The sequence below is a fragment of the Microcebus murinus genome, chromosome 12, assembly GCF_040939455.1.
Source record: "Microcebus murinus isolate Inina chromosome 12, M.murinus_Inina_mat1.0, whole genome shotgun sequence".
NCBI classification, from domain to species: domain Eukaryota; kingdom Metazoa; phylum Chordata; class Mammalia; order Primates; family Cheirogaleidae; genus Microcebus; species Microcebus murinus.
The window spans coordinates 5377560-5393746 of NC_134115.1; the positions used below are offsets into that span (position 1 = coordinate 5377560).

The window sequence follows — 16187 nt, forward strand, 5'->3', positions numbered from 1 at the left end:
GCAGGAGAGAAGAGTAATCCTAGTTTACTAAATGGCTCAAAGGCTCTGGACAGCTTACAAAGTAGAGGCAGTTAAAACTGAGAATCTTTTCAGCCAAAATTGGCATAAGATGCCGCATTGGAAGGGATTTAAGGAAAACCCAGCGGACTTCCAAGTGTATAAAGTCAGCCTGAGTCGGTCTAGCCCAACAGAGTGTTAGTCCTCCTGGTCCGCAAGCCTGTCATCGTCTTCCTCCTTGCTCTGGGATGTCTGTGTGCTCGGGTGGTGGGAGGGTGCGTGCATGCGTTTTCCCTCTGTGGCTGCCCCCCACAAGCACACTGGAGCGACCAGCACTTCTCCAGTCTTTCCGGGGTTTGCATGAGATCCCAGCAGTGGCTGGGCCTGTTTTTTGTTTTTGTTTGTTTGTTTGAGACAGAGTCTCACTCTGTTGCCCAGGCTAGAGTGAGTGCTGTGGCATCAGCCTAGCTCACAGCAACCTCAAACTCCTGGGCTCAAGCGATCCTCCTGCCTCAGCCTCCCCAGTAGCTGGGACTACAGGCATGCGCCACCATGCCCGGCTAATTTTTTCTATATACTTTTAGTTATCCAATTAATTTCTTTCTATTTATAGTAGAGGTGGGGTCTCGCTCTTGCTCAGGCTGGTTTCAAACTCCTGACCTTGAGCAATCCACCCGTCTCGACCTCCCAGAGTGCTAGGATTACAGGCGTGAGCCACCGTGCCTGGCCTAGGGCCTCTCTTGAGAGAGAGGGAGCAGGTGAACTGCAAGGACGCAGGATGGCCAGGCTAGGAAGGAAGCAGCCCAGCCCTGCATCAGGACCCCCAGCTCATGGAGCAGCCTGTGCTTGGATACAGGACGCCACAGTTACGAACCCAGTGCGTTGATTTCAACACATGTAGCAGACAAGACACCTGCAGAGCTGTGTTTCTCAGATGCCAGTGCCCAAAGGGCTCACTGGGGACATCTCCATGGGACATGGGCCTGGGGTGGGTCACAGTGCTGCAGTTGTCACAATCCCTACCCCAGGGTCCCTGTGCCACCTTTCCAGATGGCCTCCACTCATCCAGAACCACACTGAGGCCAGGAGGGTTGTAAAGGTGGAAAGCAATACGTACTGACAGAAAAAAAGGTGTGTGGCTTTAGTGGGACACATAGATGTACTAAGACATCCATGGTGGCTCTGGCTGACATGGCTGACAGGACTTTTTCCACAACAATCATGTACTGCTTTTGTAATACAAGTGGCACAAAGCACCTGCAAAAACAGCCATGCATGTGTAGTTCTCTGAGAGAAGGCTGGATGCACCATGCCTTACAGCAAGAACGATTAATTGTTACAGATGTGATATTAAAGAACATGTCTTCAAGTAGCAGTATTTTAAAGGGCATATCACTCTCTCACCATGGGTGCGGGGAGGCTCACTCCCTGCAGGGCTGGTCCAGCTATGGGCATCCTATCCTGGACGCTTCCCTCCCTCTAAGCGTCCCAACGCAAGATGCTCCAGTCCTTGATCATCAACATGGTTCTTGGACTCGGTGTGGCACTTACAAGAATATTTACCAGGAGGGTATTTCTCTACCTTTTAAGAAAAGTCTGTAGTCATGGTTCACACACACACACACACACACACACACACACACACACACACACACACAGTTTGTGGACATTCTGCAGGCAAGGTATGTCCACGTGCCCTTCAAGAATGTGTGATGAGATTCCAGAAAAATGGCAGACTAGGGGTGACCTCCCGGCCCTCTGCTCCCCACAGCAGGAGGTGGAGAACGCAGACAGCCACTCGAGTGGCTCACTCTCCCACTGGATCGGCGCCGCGAACCTGCAGAGAAGCGGCGCGGGACAAGCAGCACTGGAAAGGAAAAGGTGAATCGGAGAATCGACAAGCTACAACCTTTGATAAATAAAGCAGTTTACATATTATATTTGCTGCCTAACTCTTTTTCCTCCTATTGGCACTTAGTTTAGAATGAGCAAAAAGGCAAGTAGGGCTGCTCGAGGTGGAAACAGGCTTGTTTATTTATTATTACAAAGCATACAGTCTGCGAACTTTATTAATATAGTTATAAAAGTATATCATTAAAACAAATAGATCACCAGAAAATATATCAATAAATACATCATTTTACCTGAAGAGATCTGTACAATTAAATGTTTTGCATAGACTTCGGGCAGCTCAGCGTGAATACATCAGGGTTCTTCTTAAGCACAGGTGGATAAAGCTACGCAAAGAATAAAAGAAATAACTATTAATACAAACAAGCTGCAGGATCAAAACAGGGGGCATTATTTCCTGAGCAGCATTGACTTTCTACCACAGCTTCAAGCTTCTGCTCTGAAATTGCAATGAAATAAAGGCAACAGGGGAGAGAAATCCACACCTCCCCCTTGCAGCACCTGTCTCGGCCCTCTGAGATGCCGCCCGCTTCAACCGGAGAAGTTCTGAAAGACATCCGCTGCCTCCACCCAGCTCCGGAAGCAGGCCAGCCCCCACTCCCGGATCTGCTTGCGCCCTTTGCTGGTGATGACCTCCCCATTTTGCTTCACAATCACAAGCTTGGGGGTGGCTGTGATGTTGTACCTCTTCCTCAGCTCACTGCAGGAGAGAAGAGGGGACCAAAGGGTTAGCACTTCCACCCCAACTGCCACATGGGTACAGTCACCAGCTTACCCGGGAGCCACCTTTGCGCGCCCCCCTGCCAGGTTGGTGGAGTCCTTTCCTTCTGGGTGCTGTCATTTCTAGCCTGGTGCTGCCCCAGAGAACAGCCGCAGCCAAGCAACTGCTCTGGATCTGAGCCACCCAAGCCCACAGCAACCAGCCACACGGGGCAAGCATACCTAAGGAACCAAAGCTTTCACTTTAACTAAATGAAAATTTAAGTGCTCACAAATGACTAATGGTTACCAGATTGGACAGCATAGGTCTAAACCCACAAATAAACCCAATAATTTTTTATATCCTTCTCTACATCTTAAGAGGTTGGAAAACATCAGGTACATATAATGGCAAAAGTTGAAGCTCCCTAAGTTCTAAATAAATCCAAAGCCTTATTTGACTTTCTACCCTACAAATTCAGCAAGGTGCTGATCAGCGTTACTATGGATGAAACGTCTCTTAGCTACATCGTACCGCCATCTGCAACTCTGTGAGTGGCCTCTCCACACAATCATTTCTGTTCATTTAGGGAAAGAAGCATCTGCCTTAGTTTTGCAATTCTCCTCACAACCCTCACAGGGATTGCCTCCCAGAAAACAGGGCCAGGAGTGAAAATCCCTGTCCTGTTTACCGGCCAGGGGCCCCAGGGACGGTAATCTGCTTTCGCTGCTCTGCTGCCCTCAGGACCGTGCACCGGAGGGAGCAGGAGAAAGGCGCTCGAGACTTGTGTCCAGGTCTTCCTGCTGCCGCCTGGCACCGGGCCGAGACAAACCTTCACACAAACACGAAAGGTGCATGGCCGCTACACTCCAGAGAGAGAAGATACTTCATTCCCAAACATCCAGGAAGCTTTGACAAAACCAATTATGTTCTCAATCACAAAGGCAATCTTAATAAATTGATTAAATCTTAATAAAATGATCGATAACATACAGACCACCTAATCAGACCACAGGGGAACAGAACTGGAGAACAGTAAGAAATCATTTTTAATGATGAGTTTAAAAACTGACTATAGGTGGGTCGCGGTGGCTCACGCCTGTAACCCTAGCACTCTGGGAGGCTGAGGTGGGCGGATTGCTCGAGGTCAGGAGTTCAAAACCAGCCTGAGCAAGAGCGAGACCGCTTCTCTACTATAAATAGAAAGAAATTACTTGGCCAACTAATATATATAGAAAAAAACAGCCGAGCATGGTGGCGCATACCTGTAGTCCCAGCTACTTGGGAGGCTGAGGCAGGAGGATCGCTTGAGCCCAGGAGTTTGAGGTTGCTGTGAGCTAGGCTGACACCACAGCACTCACTCTAGCCTGGGCAACAAAGCGAGACTCTGTCTCAAAAAAATAAATAAATAAAAATAAACAAATAAAAACTGACTATATGGTGTATATGAAATAGCAATGCAGAGGACAAAATATTTAAAATAGAGCAATATAGAATACAGTACAAATCCCAAGCTGTAAATACAACCAAATACACTTATCCAAAACTCATACGTAGATGAGTTATGGATTTAATTCACAAAGCTAGAAAAAGAATGGTGGAGCAAACACAAAGAAAGTAGAAGGATAGCAAAATAAGACTGAGAACAGAAATTACAGAAAGAGGTGACGAACCAGTGAAGATCCACACGGGGTACGGATGAAACCCAACCCGGTTCTCAGGCAAAGCTAAAATACGAACTAAATCCCTACGGGTAAGGAGCGAGGGCAAAAGAAGGCACCAGGATATCAGGAGGTCAGCAGGCCGGGCCCCACAGAGACCCAGAGGGACGAGCCCGCCTGCGGGCGCTGGCAGATGGCCCGGCCTCCCCTGGCACAGGAAGGCTGCCAGGGCAGGCAGCTGGGGACCCGAGACAGCCTGCCTGCCTGAGCAGCTCCCATGGTGTCCAAGGACTCCCACGGGGAGGGAAAGAGAAAGTAGGAGGAAGAAAGAGGTAAACTAGTCTATAAAAACCATCACACAAAGTAAAAGGACACTTTCAGCAGGGACTGCTCTGCTGAAACTGTATTTGCAGAACTGACAAACCAAAGCCCGAAATGCGGAGCATAAACAAATCGGTGTCAGAGGTTTGCGCCTCCCAGTCACGAGTGCTCAGAGTGCTCAAGACGGACAAGGGGCGAGTGCTCAGAGTGCTCAAGACGGACAAGGGGCGTGAAACTCACCGCAGGGATCTCAGCCGCCGAGCCTGGCTCTGGCAACCGCGGTGGTGGGCGTGAAAGACACGGCGGACGCCTTGTCCCCTCTACTGTTTTAAGACTCCTGCACACATCTGAAACTTGAAATGCCTACGAAATTAGTTTTTCCCAATGGCATAGAACAAAAATGTGAAAAAAAGATAAATAACCCAAGTAGCTCTTTGCATAAAGACTGCACCAAAACGGCCAGCAGTATAACTTAAGCTCTTTATCTGCTAGTTTTGGCAAATCCGTTATTTCAGCCCTTGTACTTCAGGCAGCGGGACAGGACAAGACAGCACACCATGTTTGAGAAAGGGAAGCCTGGCAGGGCTCTGTCATCCCGAGGACATGGGACCTCATCCCCAAGGCTATGAGGAGTCCCAGGAGGGCTGAGGGTGAGCAGGGTGACAGCAGCAGCACCTCAGCCACAGATTCCTGAGCCACGAAGGTCTGGCTCAGCATCTGCTCTCCCGGCAGCCCCTGGGAGATGCGGGTGCCGCGCCAGCCTTTGCTTAGCACTGTCTTAGTGACGGTGCTCCTCGACGTGGGGGCCCGGGACCAGCAGCCTCAGTGCCACCTGGGAACTCATCAGAAATGTGTCACTCCACCCTGACTGGGGGTGCAGCCTGCGACCCCGTGCGTGATGCTCAAGTTTGCCGGCCCTGCTGGCAGGGCTTCCTGCAGCCCCTGTGCTGACCGGGAGAAGGGAGCCTGCACACGTGACCCCACAGTGGGGGCAGCACAGGCCTGCAGTTGGCCGCTCAGCACCCAGCCCGTCCTGGAGAAACCATGTCTCTTCCATTTTCCCACATGGATCAGCCACGTGAGCAAGCTGGTTCATCTCCTGTCCCTAGATTCCTCATCAGCACCCATGAACAATATAATCCACCTCCTGGGGCGGTTGTGAGGATTAAATGATTAGTACATGAACAACTTAACAAAAGATGGGGTTGGACCCACAGTAAGTACTCAATAAACACTGGCTTTTCTTATTGTGTAGGAAGGACCCATCTTCCACTCCGGCTGGGTCTACTGCTCAGCCGCCATATCTCATGGCCCTTGGCTACACTAACTAGTACAGAAATGGGTGACTACCAGACTCAGAACCAGTGAGGCTCCTTAAGCACTTCCCTGTATGCTAGAAAAGAGGAGGTGCGGGGACATGCAGGCCAAGACACAGCAGCCATTCTGCCACCAGGAGAAGGGGCTGGATTTGCTGGGCAGCCACCGCCTGCAGCCCAAGAGCGAGGCACAAGTGGCAGAAGGCAAGCCACAAAGTGCACCCTCAGCCTCCCTGGAGACCAGCTTCTGGATGCTGGGTGTTTCATTTAAGTCAGCCCATAACCTTCCTTGTTTCATCTCTTTGAGTTGCTGCTGCCATTGCTTTAATGCCTTGCAACATTAAACGGGGCTCTGACACAGCTGGGGGTGTGCTACAAGCTGGGCACTGAGAATTAGAAAGAGGCGTCTGGCGGCCAGGCTGATCTTCAAAGAGACACCCAGTATCAGCCCTCAATCCCCACTTGGCAGCCTCTGCCTGGGGACACATGTAACCTTGGAACTGCACAGGAGAGGCAGATAGCCACCTCCTCCCCTGAAGTCTCGATCCCCTCTGGGCACTGAGCTGTGTCCACAGAGAAGAGAATACCGTTGGAGGAAAGAGCACTGTCAGAAGCATTTTAACCATTTTGGGAAAATTCAAGAGCCCAGTTCCTCCTTGTCCTCACAGACACGGTAGCAACTGACGTTAGTCCCTGCCTTCGCTAACCCAGCCGCATCCTTGTCCCTGGCATAACTGAGCTTCTGGGTTGCTATGGCAACCCCTGGCTCCAGTCTCTTTCCATGTCAGGCAGCCGCAGACTGCTGCCGCGCAAATCGCTCTGAAGCACTGTCTTTCGCTCGCTTGCTCCAACCACCCACCGAACATGCTCCCTGTGGTGTCAGGCACTGAACAGCCATGTCTGGCTCCTCCTGCGGACAAGGAAACCCAGGAAAGCCCTGAAGGGTTGGGGCAAGGCGCGGCCAGCGCAGATTAGTCTCTGAACCAACAGCGGATTAGGTGGGGACACCAAGGCCCTGGAGAGCAGTTAGGGGAATATTCTAACAGCCCAGCACCTGAGTGGAGACATAGCAATGAGAAGAAAAACAGAGAAGGATCTGGGAGCCACAGAATCAGTGGATTCAGGGATGCACTGAATCCAAAGGGCGCAGGGGCAGCTAGAGCACTGGGCTAGAGAGGGGCAAGGGGTGGAAAGACAGAGCCAGGAGTCACCGGCGTGAGCACTGCCTCTTCCCCACTGAGCCATTCCCTGCCCAAGAAATGAAGTTGTGGCCAATTTTCTTTTCTATCAAATCCAAACTCATCGGCCTAGAAGTTCAGGTGTTCCAGTAGCAGCCATGGCAGGGGAGGCAGTGGTCAGAGCCTGGGCACGCAGGCGGAGGGCCGACCCCTCCAGTCCTCCTTGAGGTCCACTGAGGCTCCAGCAGCCAAGTGGGGACAAGAGTTGTTACGAGGCAATCATTATAAAATCCCACAAAATCGCCATTGCTCGTCTCTTGTGAACAGCAGCATGCAACAGGAATTCCTGCTGCTGATCTCAGAACTTGTTACTTCACTCTTGGACAATGAGTTTTACTCATAAACCCAGTAACAAAGGGAGAGAAGGCAAGGCGGGATGGAACCGCATCCTGAGAAAATACTGCCAGAGAGTGCTGGCGTCTGTCCCCACGCTAAGGACAGAGAAGGGTCAGCCTCTCCTCTCAGCCCACCTGCACTTGGGCACCTGGGCAAGGAAGTGACAACCCCAGCCAAACGCCCACATCTCCAGTTTCAGGGATGTCATAAGCAGCTGCCTCTCTGGGGACTGGAGGCGGCACTGTGTTGTGCGTTTGGGGCAGGGAGACGCCAGAAAGGCTGGTATCTACACAGCTCTGAGGACAGGCGAGGGTCTGGGCACCGTCTCCCTGCAGACGCATGCGCAGCCTGCTCTGCCCAGCTGTGCCACGGGTGCCTCACAGCGATGTCTTTGGAAGCAGCTGTTTTCCTTCTCCTCCCTCAACTCGGTGGGTCTCCAGGAAGTCAGTGGAGACGGCATGACGAGCTGAAGCCCCCGAGGGAAGGCACCATGGGTCACTTCACCACGCACTCTCCAGGGTGCTCCTGCAACGTCACCGTCCTGGGCTCCCCTGTCCACACGCCAACCACACAGTGTCACGTTCTGCACACATTAGCAACTTCCCAAATGCCTTTGGGATGCTTTGCACAGTTTTCTTTCTTCCTGGCAGTGGCTATTTCCATTTTGCTCATGATCCAATTCCATAAATCCTGGCTGGGACAAGCAGAACTTGGGGTGTGGTTGCAACAATTCCCACAGAATATTCCCTCGTTCCAGCTTACACATGACAACAACAAGTTCACGAAGTCCAGTCTGGAAAGGGGCAGGGACAAATAGCTACGTCCACAAAAAGAAAATCCCCTCTGAGGAGAAGAGCAGGCTGAGAGGACCAGAGTGACAGCCGCCAGTGCCCGAGCTGAGCTGCTCTCCGGACCCCTGGAGCTCACAGACGCTGACCAGATCAGCGGGGGACAGGAGCCCCCATGGCCTTCCCAAGCGAGTCTGTGCCGAGGGGCCAGGCCTATAGCTCCCTCAGAAAGGAAGTCAGCCAGGGCGCAAAGGCGACCGGAACCAGGGGCTCTGGACTCTGTGCCTCAACGGCACATCCGCCAACTGAGGCGCTAGACCAGTGCAGGTCCCTAACCCGGCGACCCGTGAGCCTTTCAGGTATCAGGTCAATCCTGACAATAATCACGTGATGTATCGTTATGCTCCACAATAAAACACCTTGCCTTGCCTGCCATCACCCAGTGGGTAAATCCTAGTTCTGTGCTCAATCACTAACACTGCCACAATCTCCCTGTCAAGACTCTTCTTTCAAAAGCTACCCATAACTTGAGTGCTAAGCACTTGAAGTGATTCTGAGAATCCTCTGCAAAGCAAACCGCGGGTCACTTAGACTTAGCACCAATAAGACTTTCATAGTGTGGCCTGGTGTGGTGAGCCTCCAGGAAGCGCCACCCACCTGGAGGGCTGGGCTGCTTCCTGCCTGGGCTCCCCTCTCCCTCACAACCACCAAAGCCATGTGTTAGGGAGAATAACCAGAACTCTTCCAGTTAATTACTCTTCCACAGAACTTTCCAGAGTTAGCTTCCACTTTTCATTTTCCAGAAGGAATGTCATCTCATGACAACTAATTTGGCAGGTAAAGCCACAACTGGATGAGGCAGGCCTCCGTACAGAAACTCACAGGGGCACCTCCTCAGGGGTGGGCTGGGACAACGCGCCTTTGTGGGGTGCGATTTAACCCTAAGTCAGGACTCTTACACCACAGGAGACCCGGATGCCCAGAGCGACGGGTCCCCTGCCATGCTCGCCCTGCGCCTACCCCTGCCTCTCCCGCGTCCTTAGTGAAGCACCAAGCTCAACCTCTGGTTCTTTGCAAAGTCTAAAATTCCAACACAGAGCTGGTGATTTCCACCGGACATCTCTTTCTAAAGCAAGGGTGGGTTCAAAGGTCCCTTCAGAGAGATTTTTGTCACCTCTGACATCTGCCTCCTCCTAGTTCTTCCTACACTTACAGTAACGAAATTTATAGTAACGAGTTTTATACCGTATAGTCATAAAATTCCATCGCTGCCAGTAAAAATGAAATCCAAAGGCGGCCAGCACCTGGGCCCTGGGCCCCTGCCTCCCAGCACAGCCTCCACCGCCTGCACTGCGGGTGCCTGTCACCCTGCGGGTGGCCTCCCGGTCACCGACCCGCCCCCGCCGCTCCCAGACACTGAGCGGTGGTCATCCCCGTGCCCCCACCCACTAGGGCAGGAGGATCCGGCGGTGTGGGCCCCGGGCCACCTGGGGCAGTGGCTCCGGACAGGGCGCGGACACCCGGCATCTGCAGCCCGCAGCCCCAGCCCGTGGGGTGCCGATGCTCGGGTTTTGCGAGCCCAGTCTGAGCCCTCCCCGTCCTGACAGGAAGCTGGAACAGAGGCTGAGTGTGACTAACCCGGCGGGACGGGGAACGGGATCTGAGAGAGCTCGCAGGAGAGGCGCAGGAGAAGGCCTGGGGGACCCCGCCCCGCAGAGCCCGCACTCACTGCCGGTAGGGGTCGTGGAAAGGCAGCGCCAGCCAGGCGCCGTGCAGCTCGCGCATGAAGGCCAGCATCTCCTCGGCGCTGCCGTCGGCCGACACGAAGACCACCTCGAAGGGCGCGGGCCGCCGCGCCTCGCCCACCAGCGCCGCGTGGAAGGCGCTCAGCAGCGGCGTGAAGTCGCGGCTGGGCGCGCACCGGCCGGCTGCGAAGTACAGCGCCACCACCTTGTTCTGCAGCGCCGCCTCGGCCTCCACCGCCGCACCGTCCCGGGTCACCAGGCGCCGCCCGCCCAGCACGTCCGCCATGGCGCGGTCGCACGGCCACCTGCGGCCCGGGGACGCCAGCGGGAGGAGGACCACCTGCGGGCGGGCGGCGGCGGCGAGCGCTGCGGTGCCCAGCCTCTGTCTCCACCGCCGCTCAAACCTCCCCAGCTGCGCCCCACCTGGGACCCCGCTCGGACCTCGGCCCGGGGCGTGCTGTGGCCGCGCCAGGGGAGTCCGCGCTGGGAGAGGGACTCTCGCAGCACCGCGACCCAGACGCTGAGGCAGTGGCTACAGCGCGGCACCTGCCCCCGATACCTAACCAGCCGGGCCACCCGGCGCCCTGCGCTCCCGCGCCCTCCTACCGCTGCGCCCCGCCCCCGCGGCGCCCCGCCCAGGGCGCTCTGGCCCGAGCTCAGTCCACCGCCCTCCCCGCAGCGGCGCGCCCCGGGCCCGCCCCACTCACCTCCGGAGCTCGAGCGAACCACGCTCTCCGCCCTGCTCTCCGCCCTCTCCGTTCTCGCCCTCCCTCTCTGCGCCCCTCGCGGCCCCACCCGCAGCCCCGCCCTGGCACCTCCTTACTCGCCTGGTGCTCCTGCCCGGCCTGCGCTCCCCGCCCCGCTGCCCGTGTCCCGCCGCCGACTTCCTAGTGCTTTTGAACCCTGCTTTGGGACTCCTGCCGCTGCCCAGAAGGAGAATGGGGAGGGTGGAGCGACGGGGGAAGAGGAGGGGTCGTTGGGCTTGGAGCGGGCCTGGGCGGCGTGGTGGGGAACCAGGGCTCTGATCTTTCTGGGCGTTTACCCCTGACATCCTGGGCCCTGGCTGGGAGGGTTCCTGGAGTTCTGGAAGAAATTGGGGCGGATCTTAAGGAATGTTTTATTTGGAGAACAAGAGCATTAATAATGTGGCAAGCACTGTTGTAGGCCCTAGGAATTCAGCGGGGAGCAGAAAGATTGCAACTCCCTGCCAGGCCCGGGATAGCACGAGGTGAGCTGCGCACTGGTGGGAGGGCGAATGCAAGGGTGCGATGAAAATAATAATGAAATAAAATAACCAGCAATCAAGGTAAATAATGTTTTAATGCAACATTTTAAAGATTCTGAATTAATGCAAAAACGTTCATGAAGATCAAATTATCAAAAACTTAAAGACAGGGAAACCAAAATATGCCACCCGGAAGTATGCGGCCTTGGCATACTGATCATTTTGAGCAGGGGCACTAAGCACTTGAGAAACAGCAAATGCAGGGAGAGGAGTTCTCTGAATTCTTTTTACCTGCCTAAAGACAGATCCTCCAAAAGGAGCTCAGTTGTTACAGATTGTTGTAAATCCCTTCTGAGGAGTTTCATCAACAAGGGAAAATAGACTCCTTGCTACTGGAGAAGAGACACCACACCCAGACTTTGTCACAAACTCTTATATCTCCCATCTGTTTCTTTAAAGGCCCACTAATCTTTCCTAAAAATTATTTACTCTCCCTTAAGTGGCCTATATCTCCCTCCATTTGCTCTATTAATACTGAGTATCTGAAATATCACTGGTTTGGGAAATATTCACTGTTTTTTCCCCCGGGATGCCCTCACGCAGGTAATATTCAAAGTTAGTAAATTTGTATGCCCTTTGTCTGGGAACTCTGCCTGTTGTCAGTTGAATTTCATAGACCTAGCTATGGGACCTGGGAGGGTAGAGGGAAGGTCTTTCCTCCCCTAAGACAGGGTGCATTTCACCATGACTTTGGGCACCGCTCACCTCCCCAAATTCTCCCCCTGCGCCCTGCCTGGAGCTCACAGCAAAAATAAAGTAAATGAGGAAGATACTTTCTATGTGCCTTGCTGAGAGAAGAGCCACAGGGAGGGCGCAGTTGTAACTGAGTGGGCAGGCAAGTCGGGGCAGGTGAGATCCCAGCTTCCTGAGGAGCCGTTTGCTCTCGACGACGGCTCCCTCCTGCCTCCCGGTGACGCGAAAGGGCCAGGGCGCACGCTCACCGGGCGCGGGGCTGCGCGAGCGCTCGGCCGGCCAGAGCGAAGCGGGCCCTGCGGGAGGGCCGGCCCCGCTGCTGTGGCGGGCAGGCGGCCAGAGCCGCGATTCGCTGTCCTCTTCGAACACTGGGGAAATGGATAGGCAAATCCGAGAAAAAAATTGAAAGGAGCTGTGAGCAGCGTAAGTCTTGCAGGTGAAGGCCCCAGACTTTTGTTAAAACTCAGAAACAAGAGGAATGAAATGCAGCTAAACCCTAAATATCATCCAGACTGTATTGTGATCTGTGTGGCTTTTTAATCTTTGAAGACAACAGTGAGGGAAGATTGATAGCATTCCTAATTAGTTGACTGTGCCACCCACGGAGGAAACTCCCAATCATTTGTATAAATTCTACCCGTGGGAGGGGAGGGCCCATTCCTGGGGAGAGCAGCCCGCCCAGGGGCTACGCTGGAACCGAGAGAGGAGGGGAGGTGTGGCCCGGACAGAGTCAGCCGCCGCCTCCCAGGGCGTTCTCCCGCCGGCCGCCCGCTGCTTTGCGGTCTGTGTGCGCAGGCCAGGGAGGAGACTCCCACTCGTGCAGGCAGCTGAGGGCCGCTCAGCCTGATTCGCTCAGCTTCCCTTCTAAAGAGCATTCTCAAGGGTCATTGCTGCCCCAGAAGTCTTCAAAGGGACTTTCCCAAGGCCTCCCTGTCGCATGAAGCCACCCCCTGACCTCTCTGTAAGGTGGGAGTAGGCCAAGAGTGCCATGGCATGCAGAGCAAAGCCCAGCCCTCTGTCCGGCCTCTGCTGGGCCACGCTCTCCTGCGGGCTCCCTCGGAGGGAGCACACGCGGAAACACCCACAGACGGAGTCTCAGAAACAGGACTAGGTGTCCCTGCTCCCTAGCTGCGGCATGCAAAGTCACTCTCATACCAAATTTCTTTCCAGGGCATCTAAAAGTGACCTGCGCAACCATCTGAAAGCAGCCTTACCCGTGCTGGACAGTCACAGAGAAATCAGGCAACAGCCCTACTCCGGATGCTGGTCTGAGAAACCCCAGCGAAGGTCCCCTCAGGTCTGGCCTCAGGTCTGGCTCCCCTTGGGCCCCTCTCTCCTCACCCCTGTCACCACTTTAAAAATATTTTCTACTCTGTCATACATTCCTCTCCCTAACTTAAGGGCAATCTTTTCTGCATTTCCTCCTGTCTGAGAGTAGTTATGACAAGGACTCCATCCTCAACCAGACTTTGGACAGGCTCCTCCAACCCTCTTCTCGACTAGGCACCATCTGGGCCCGTGCTCGGCCTGCCTAAACCAATCCTAGCAAAGAAGCCCGCTAAGCCACCCCCCCCCTTGGTGTCTGCTCCCCTTGGCCTGCCTTCAGCAAGCATCCTGTTAAGTGGGTTTAGTGGGAAGCGCCCACCCTTGATGTGCCCTGCAGTGATTTTCCACTCTTCAACCCCCCACCCCGCCCGCTGCTCCTTGGCTGCAAATCCCCACGTGTATCCCCAGCTCCTTCCCCCGTTGCAGCCGCACCGAACAAAGTCCGTCTGGACTGTCTTGACTAGCGTCAGCTCTGTTTCTGCGTGACAGTTATCAAAGGCTGTGACCCGTGCTCGGCCTATAGCGGTGACGTAGACTGAAGGCAGAACGTTTCAGAGCTAACACTGGTTGGCTGGGCACACGGGGCCTTCAAAGTGGCTCCAGGAAGGACCACTACCATGTGATCCCGGCTCTGCCCTCCCTGCTCAGCAGCAAGCCCCCTGGCCCAGCCTCTCTCCTTAGAGAACCCCCTGCGGGTGGGGATGTGGTGAGTGGCTGGGCAAGTTCACCTCTTCTCACTTCTCCTTTTTGTCAGCACACTCTGAATCGCTTCTCGGGGCAAAAGAGGAGCACGTGAAGACAACGTGACCCCGTAGCTACTTGACATGAAATTGACTTCCCTTAGATATACATATGATGATTATGATGCATTTATTTCTAGCACCACTTATGAATATACAAATATAATTATGAAAATGTTTTTGCTCCCATCAGCATAGCAAGCAATTTAGACAACCCAGCGTGCAAAGCCAACACTCTAAATTTCCTGATTTTATGTATTCCAGGGGCCACACTGCCTTCTCCCTAGAAGGAGCATGGCAGCCTCGGCGGGCCAAGGCCTCTGCCTGGTCACAGATGCTGTGTTTCTTCTTCAGGTGACTTGTCCAGGTTCCAATCCACTAGGAATTCATCTCATATTGCAACCAGTGGATTCAGTATATCATTTCTAATTTGGAACATCTCTCTGTAGCTCCCAACCAGGGCCAGCCACGTAATTTGAGACACCCAGTGCAAAATGAAAATACAGGGCCCCCTGTTCAACAAACAGGGAAAACAAAGAGGCCAAGAAAGCTACTAAAATACCAAAGCTTTCCCCTTTCTTCCACAGTCTGTCTTGGCCTGTCATGGTATTTTTTATTTGCTATTGAAGGTCATGCTTTCCTGGGCACAGGGTAACTGTCGACTCCCACACTTGCGCAGGGCCCTGCCCAGTGACGTGGCCTGCACACAGCCCGCCAGCTGCTCCCACAGCCACGCCCACCCTGGATGCCGGGGCAAAGGCCCCTAACATCAACCCTCCACACGCACACCCAGGTCCCTGCTGACCACTGAGGGAGAGGAAGGCCAGGCTGGGACAACAAAGGGAGGGGGATCGAGCATTCAAGAACCTGTCTTGGAGAGGCAGCAAAGCAGCAGCAGGTGGCAGGACACATGGCCAGGGTCTAAGCCCCACGCCCGGCCCCATGTCCAATCAGACCTCCCTTATACAACACAAATTCCAAGACAGAATAATTAAGAATTTCAATACAGCAACCACAGAGCACTGAGCCCCAGGTGCAGGTCCCTGTGCCCCTACACAGGTTACATGTCCAGGAAACTGCCCTGCGCCCAGCATTGGCGGGAAGAAGTGCAATCCATACCTGGATGGAGGTCAAATTAGTTCCCCGGGGCTGCTGTGGCAAAGATAAGGTAGGTGGCTTCAAACAACATGTATTGTCTAACAGTTCTGGAGGCCAGGAGTCTGAAATCAGGGTGTCAGCAGGGCCACACTCCCTCCGAGACCTATCAGGGAGCCCTTCCTCATCTCTTACTGGCTTCTGGAGGTTGCCACAATCTTTGGCGGCCCTTGGCTTGTGGCAGTGTCACTCTGATCCTCAGCAGTCACCTGGCACCTCTCACAGCGCTCTTTCTACAAGGACACCTGCCCTACTGTAGTGTGACCTCATTTTAACATCTGCGAAGACCCTATTTCTAAATACGGTCACACTCTGAGGTGCTTTTGGGTCAGGACTCTACATATCTTCTTGGGGGACACAATTCAACCCGTAGCAAGTGTGGAGGAAGGACAGTTACTGCAAGGCTGGATTGGGAAAGGCCTGGTCAGGGCTGAGGAGGAGAGCCAGAGCGGACTAGGGAGGGAAGGAGCGAATTTCCCAGTTTGGCTGCAGTGGATGTGGCGCTGGAGGCTAGACAGAGAGGATGATGGGAAGGTGGCTTGTGGCCAGGCTGCGGTCGGCCCTGGATGCCTGGTAGACCGCAACGGTGCTGTTTATTGAGTGCTAGGTGCCAGGCGCTGTTTTAGACACATTCTCTATTTCATGTTAATTTATTCAATCCTCAAAAAAGTCCTATGAGGTATTGCAGAAACAAAATAATATATGTAACTCCTCCCTTGGAATAAAGAAACTATGAAATAAGAAATGTAGGCTTTGGTTTTATTAAAAATGAGAAACAGTGAAGCCCCAAAGTACTTTATGTGTTCAGGTACTGTGGCTCCTCATTGCTAACCCTGCTCTCCCCGCCTGCCACCCTCTATGGAGGCGGGACAACATAAACACTTCCTGTCTGAGCCTCCCCCACACCTGGCCAGTGGGATGGACGGCTCTTCCTGAATGATATTCCTCTCCCTGAAACAACAGGCATAGAAGAAT

The 16187-nt window shown here is 53.9% G+C and overlaps 1 protein-coding gene across 2 annotated transcripts; it reads right to left on the reverse strand.

Annotated features, from left to right (window-relative positions):
* Window positions 1-610: 610 nt before the first annotated feature.
* NXNL2 (nucleoredoxin like 2) lies at window positions 611-10631 on the reverse strand. 2 transcript variants are annotated; one of them, XM_012738531.3, is made up of 3 exons: window positions 9998-10631; window positions 2410-2608; window positions 611-2234 (listed from the first exon to the last, which is right to left on the reverse strand). In XM_012738531.3, the coding sequence occupies exons 1-2, from the start codon at window positions 10297-10299 to the stop codon at window positions 2440-2442; spliced, it is 471 nt and encodes a 156-aa protein (XP_012593985.1). In that variant the 5' UTR covers window positions 10300-10631; the 3' UTR covers window positions 611-2234; window positions 2410-2439. The 2 variants fall into 2 exon arrangements, with proteins under 2 accessions (XP_012593985.1, XP_075864594.1); XM_076008479.1 differs by lacking the exons at window positions 611-2234; window positions 2410-2608 and adding an exon at window positions 3966-3999.
* Window positions 10632-16187: the final 5556 nt, after the last annotated feature.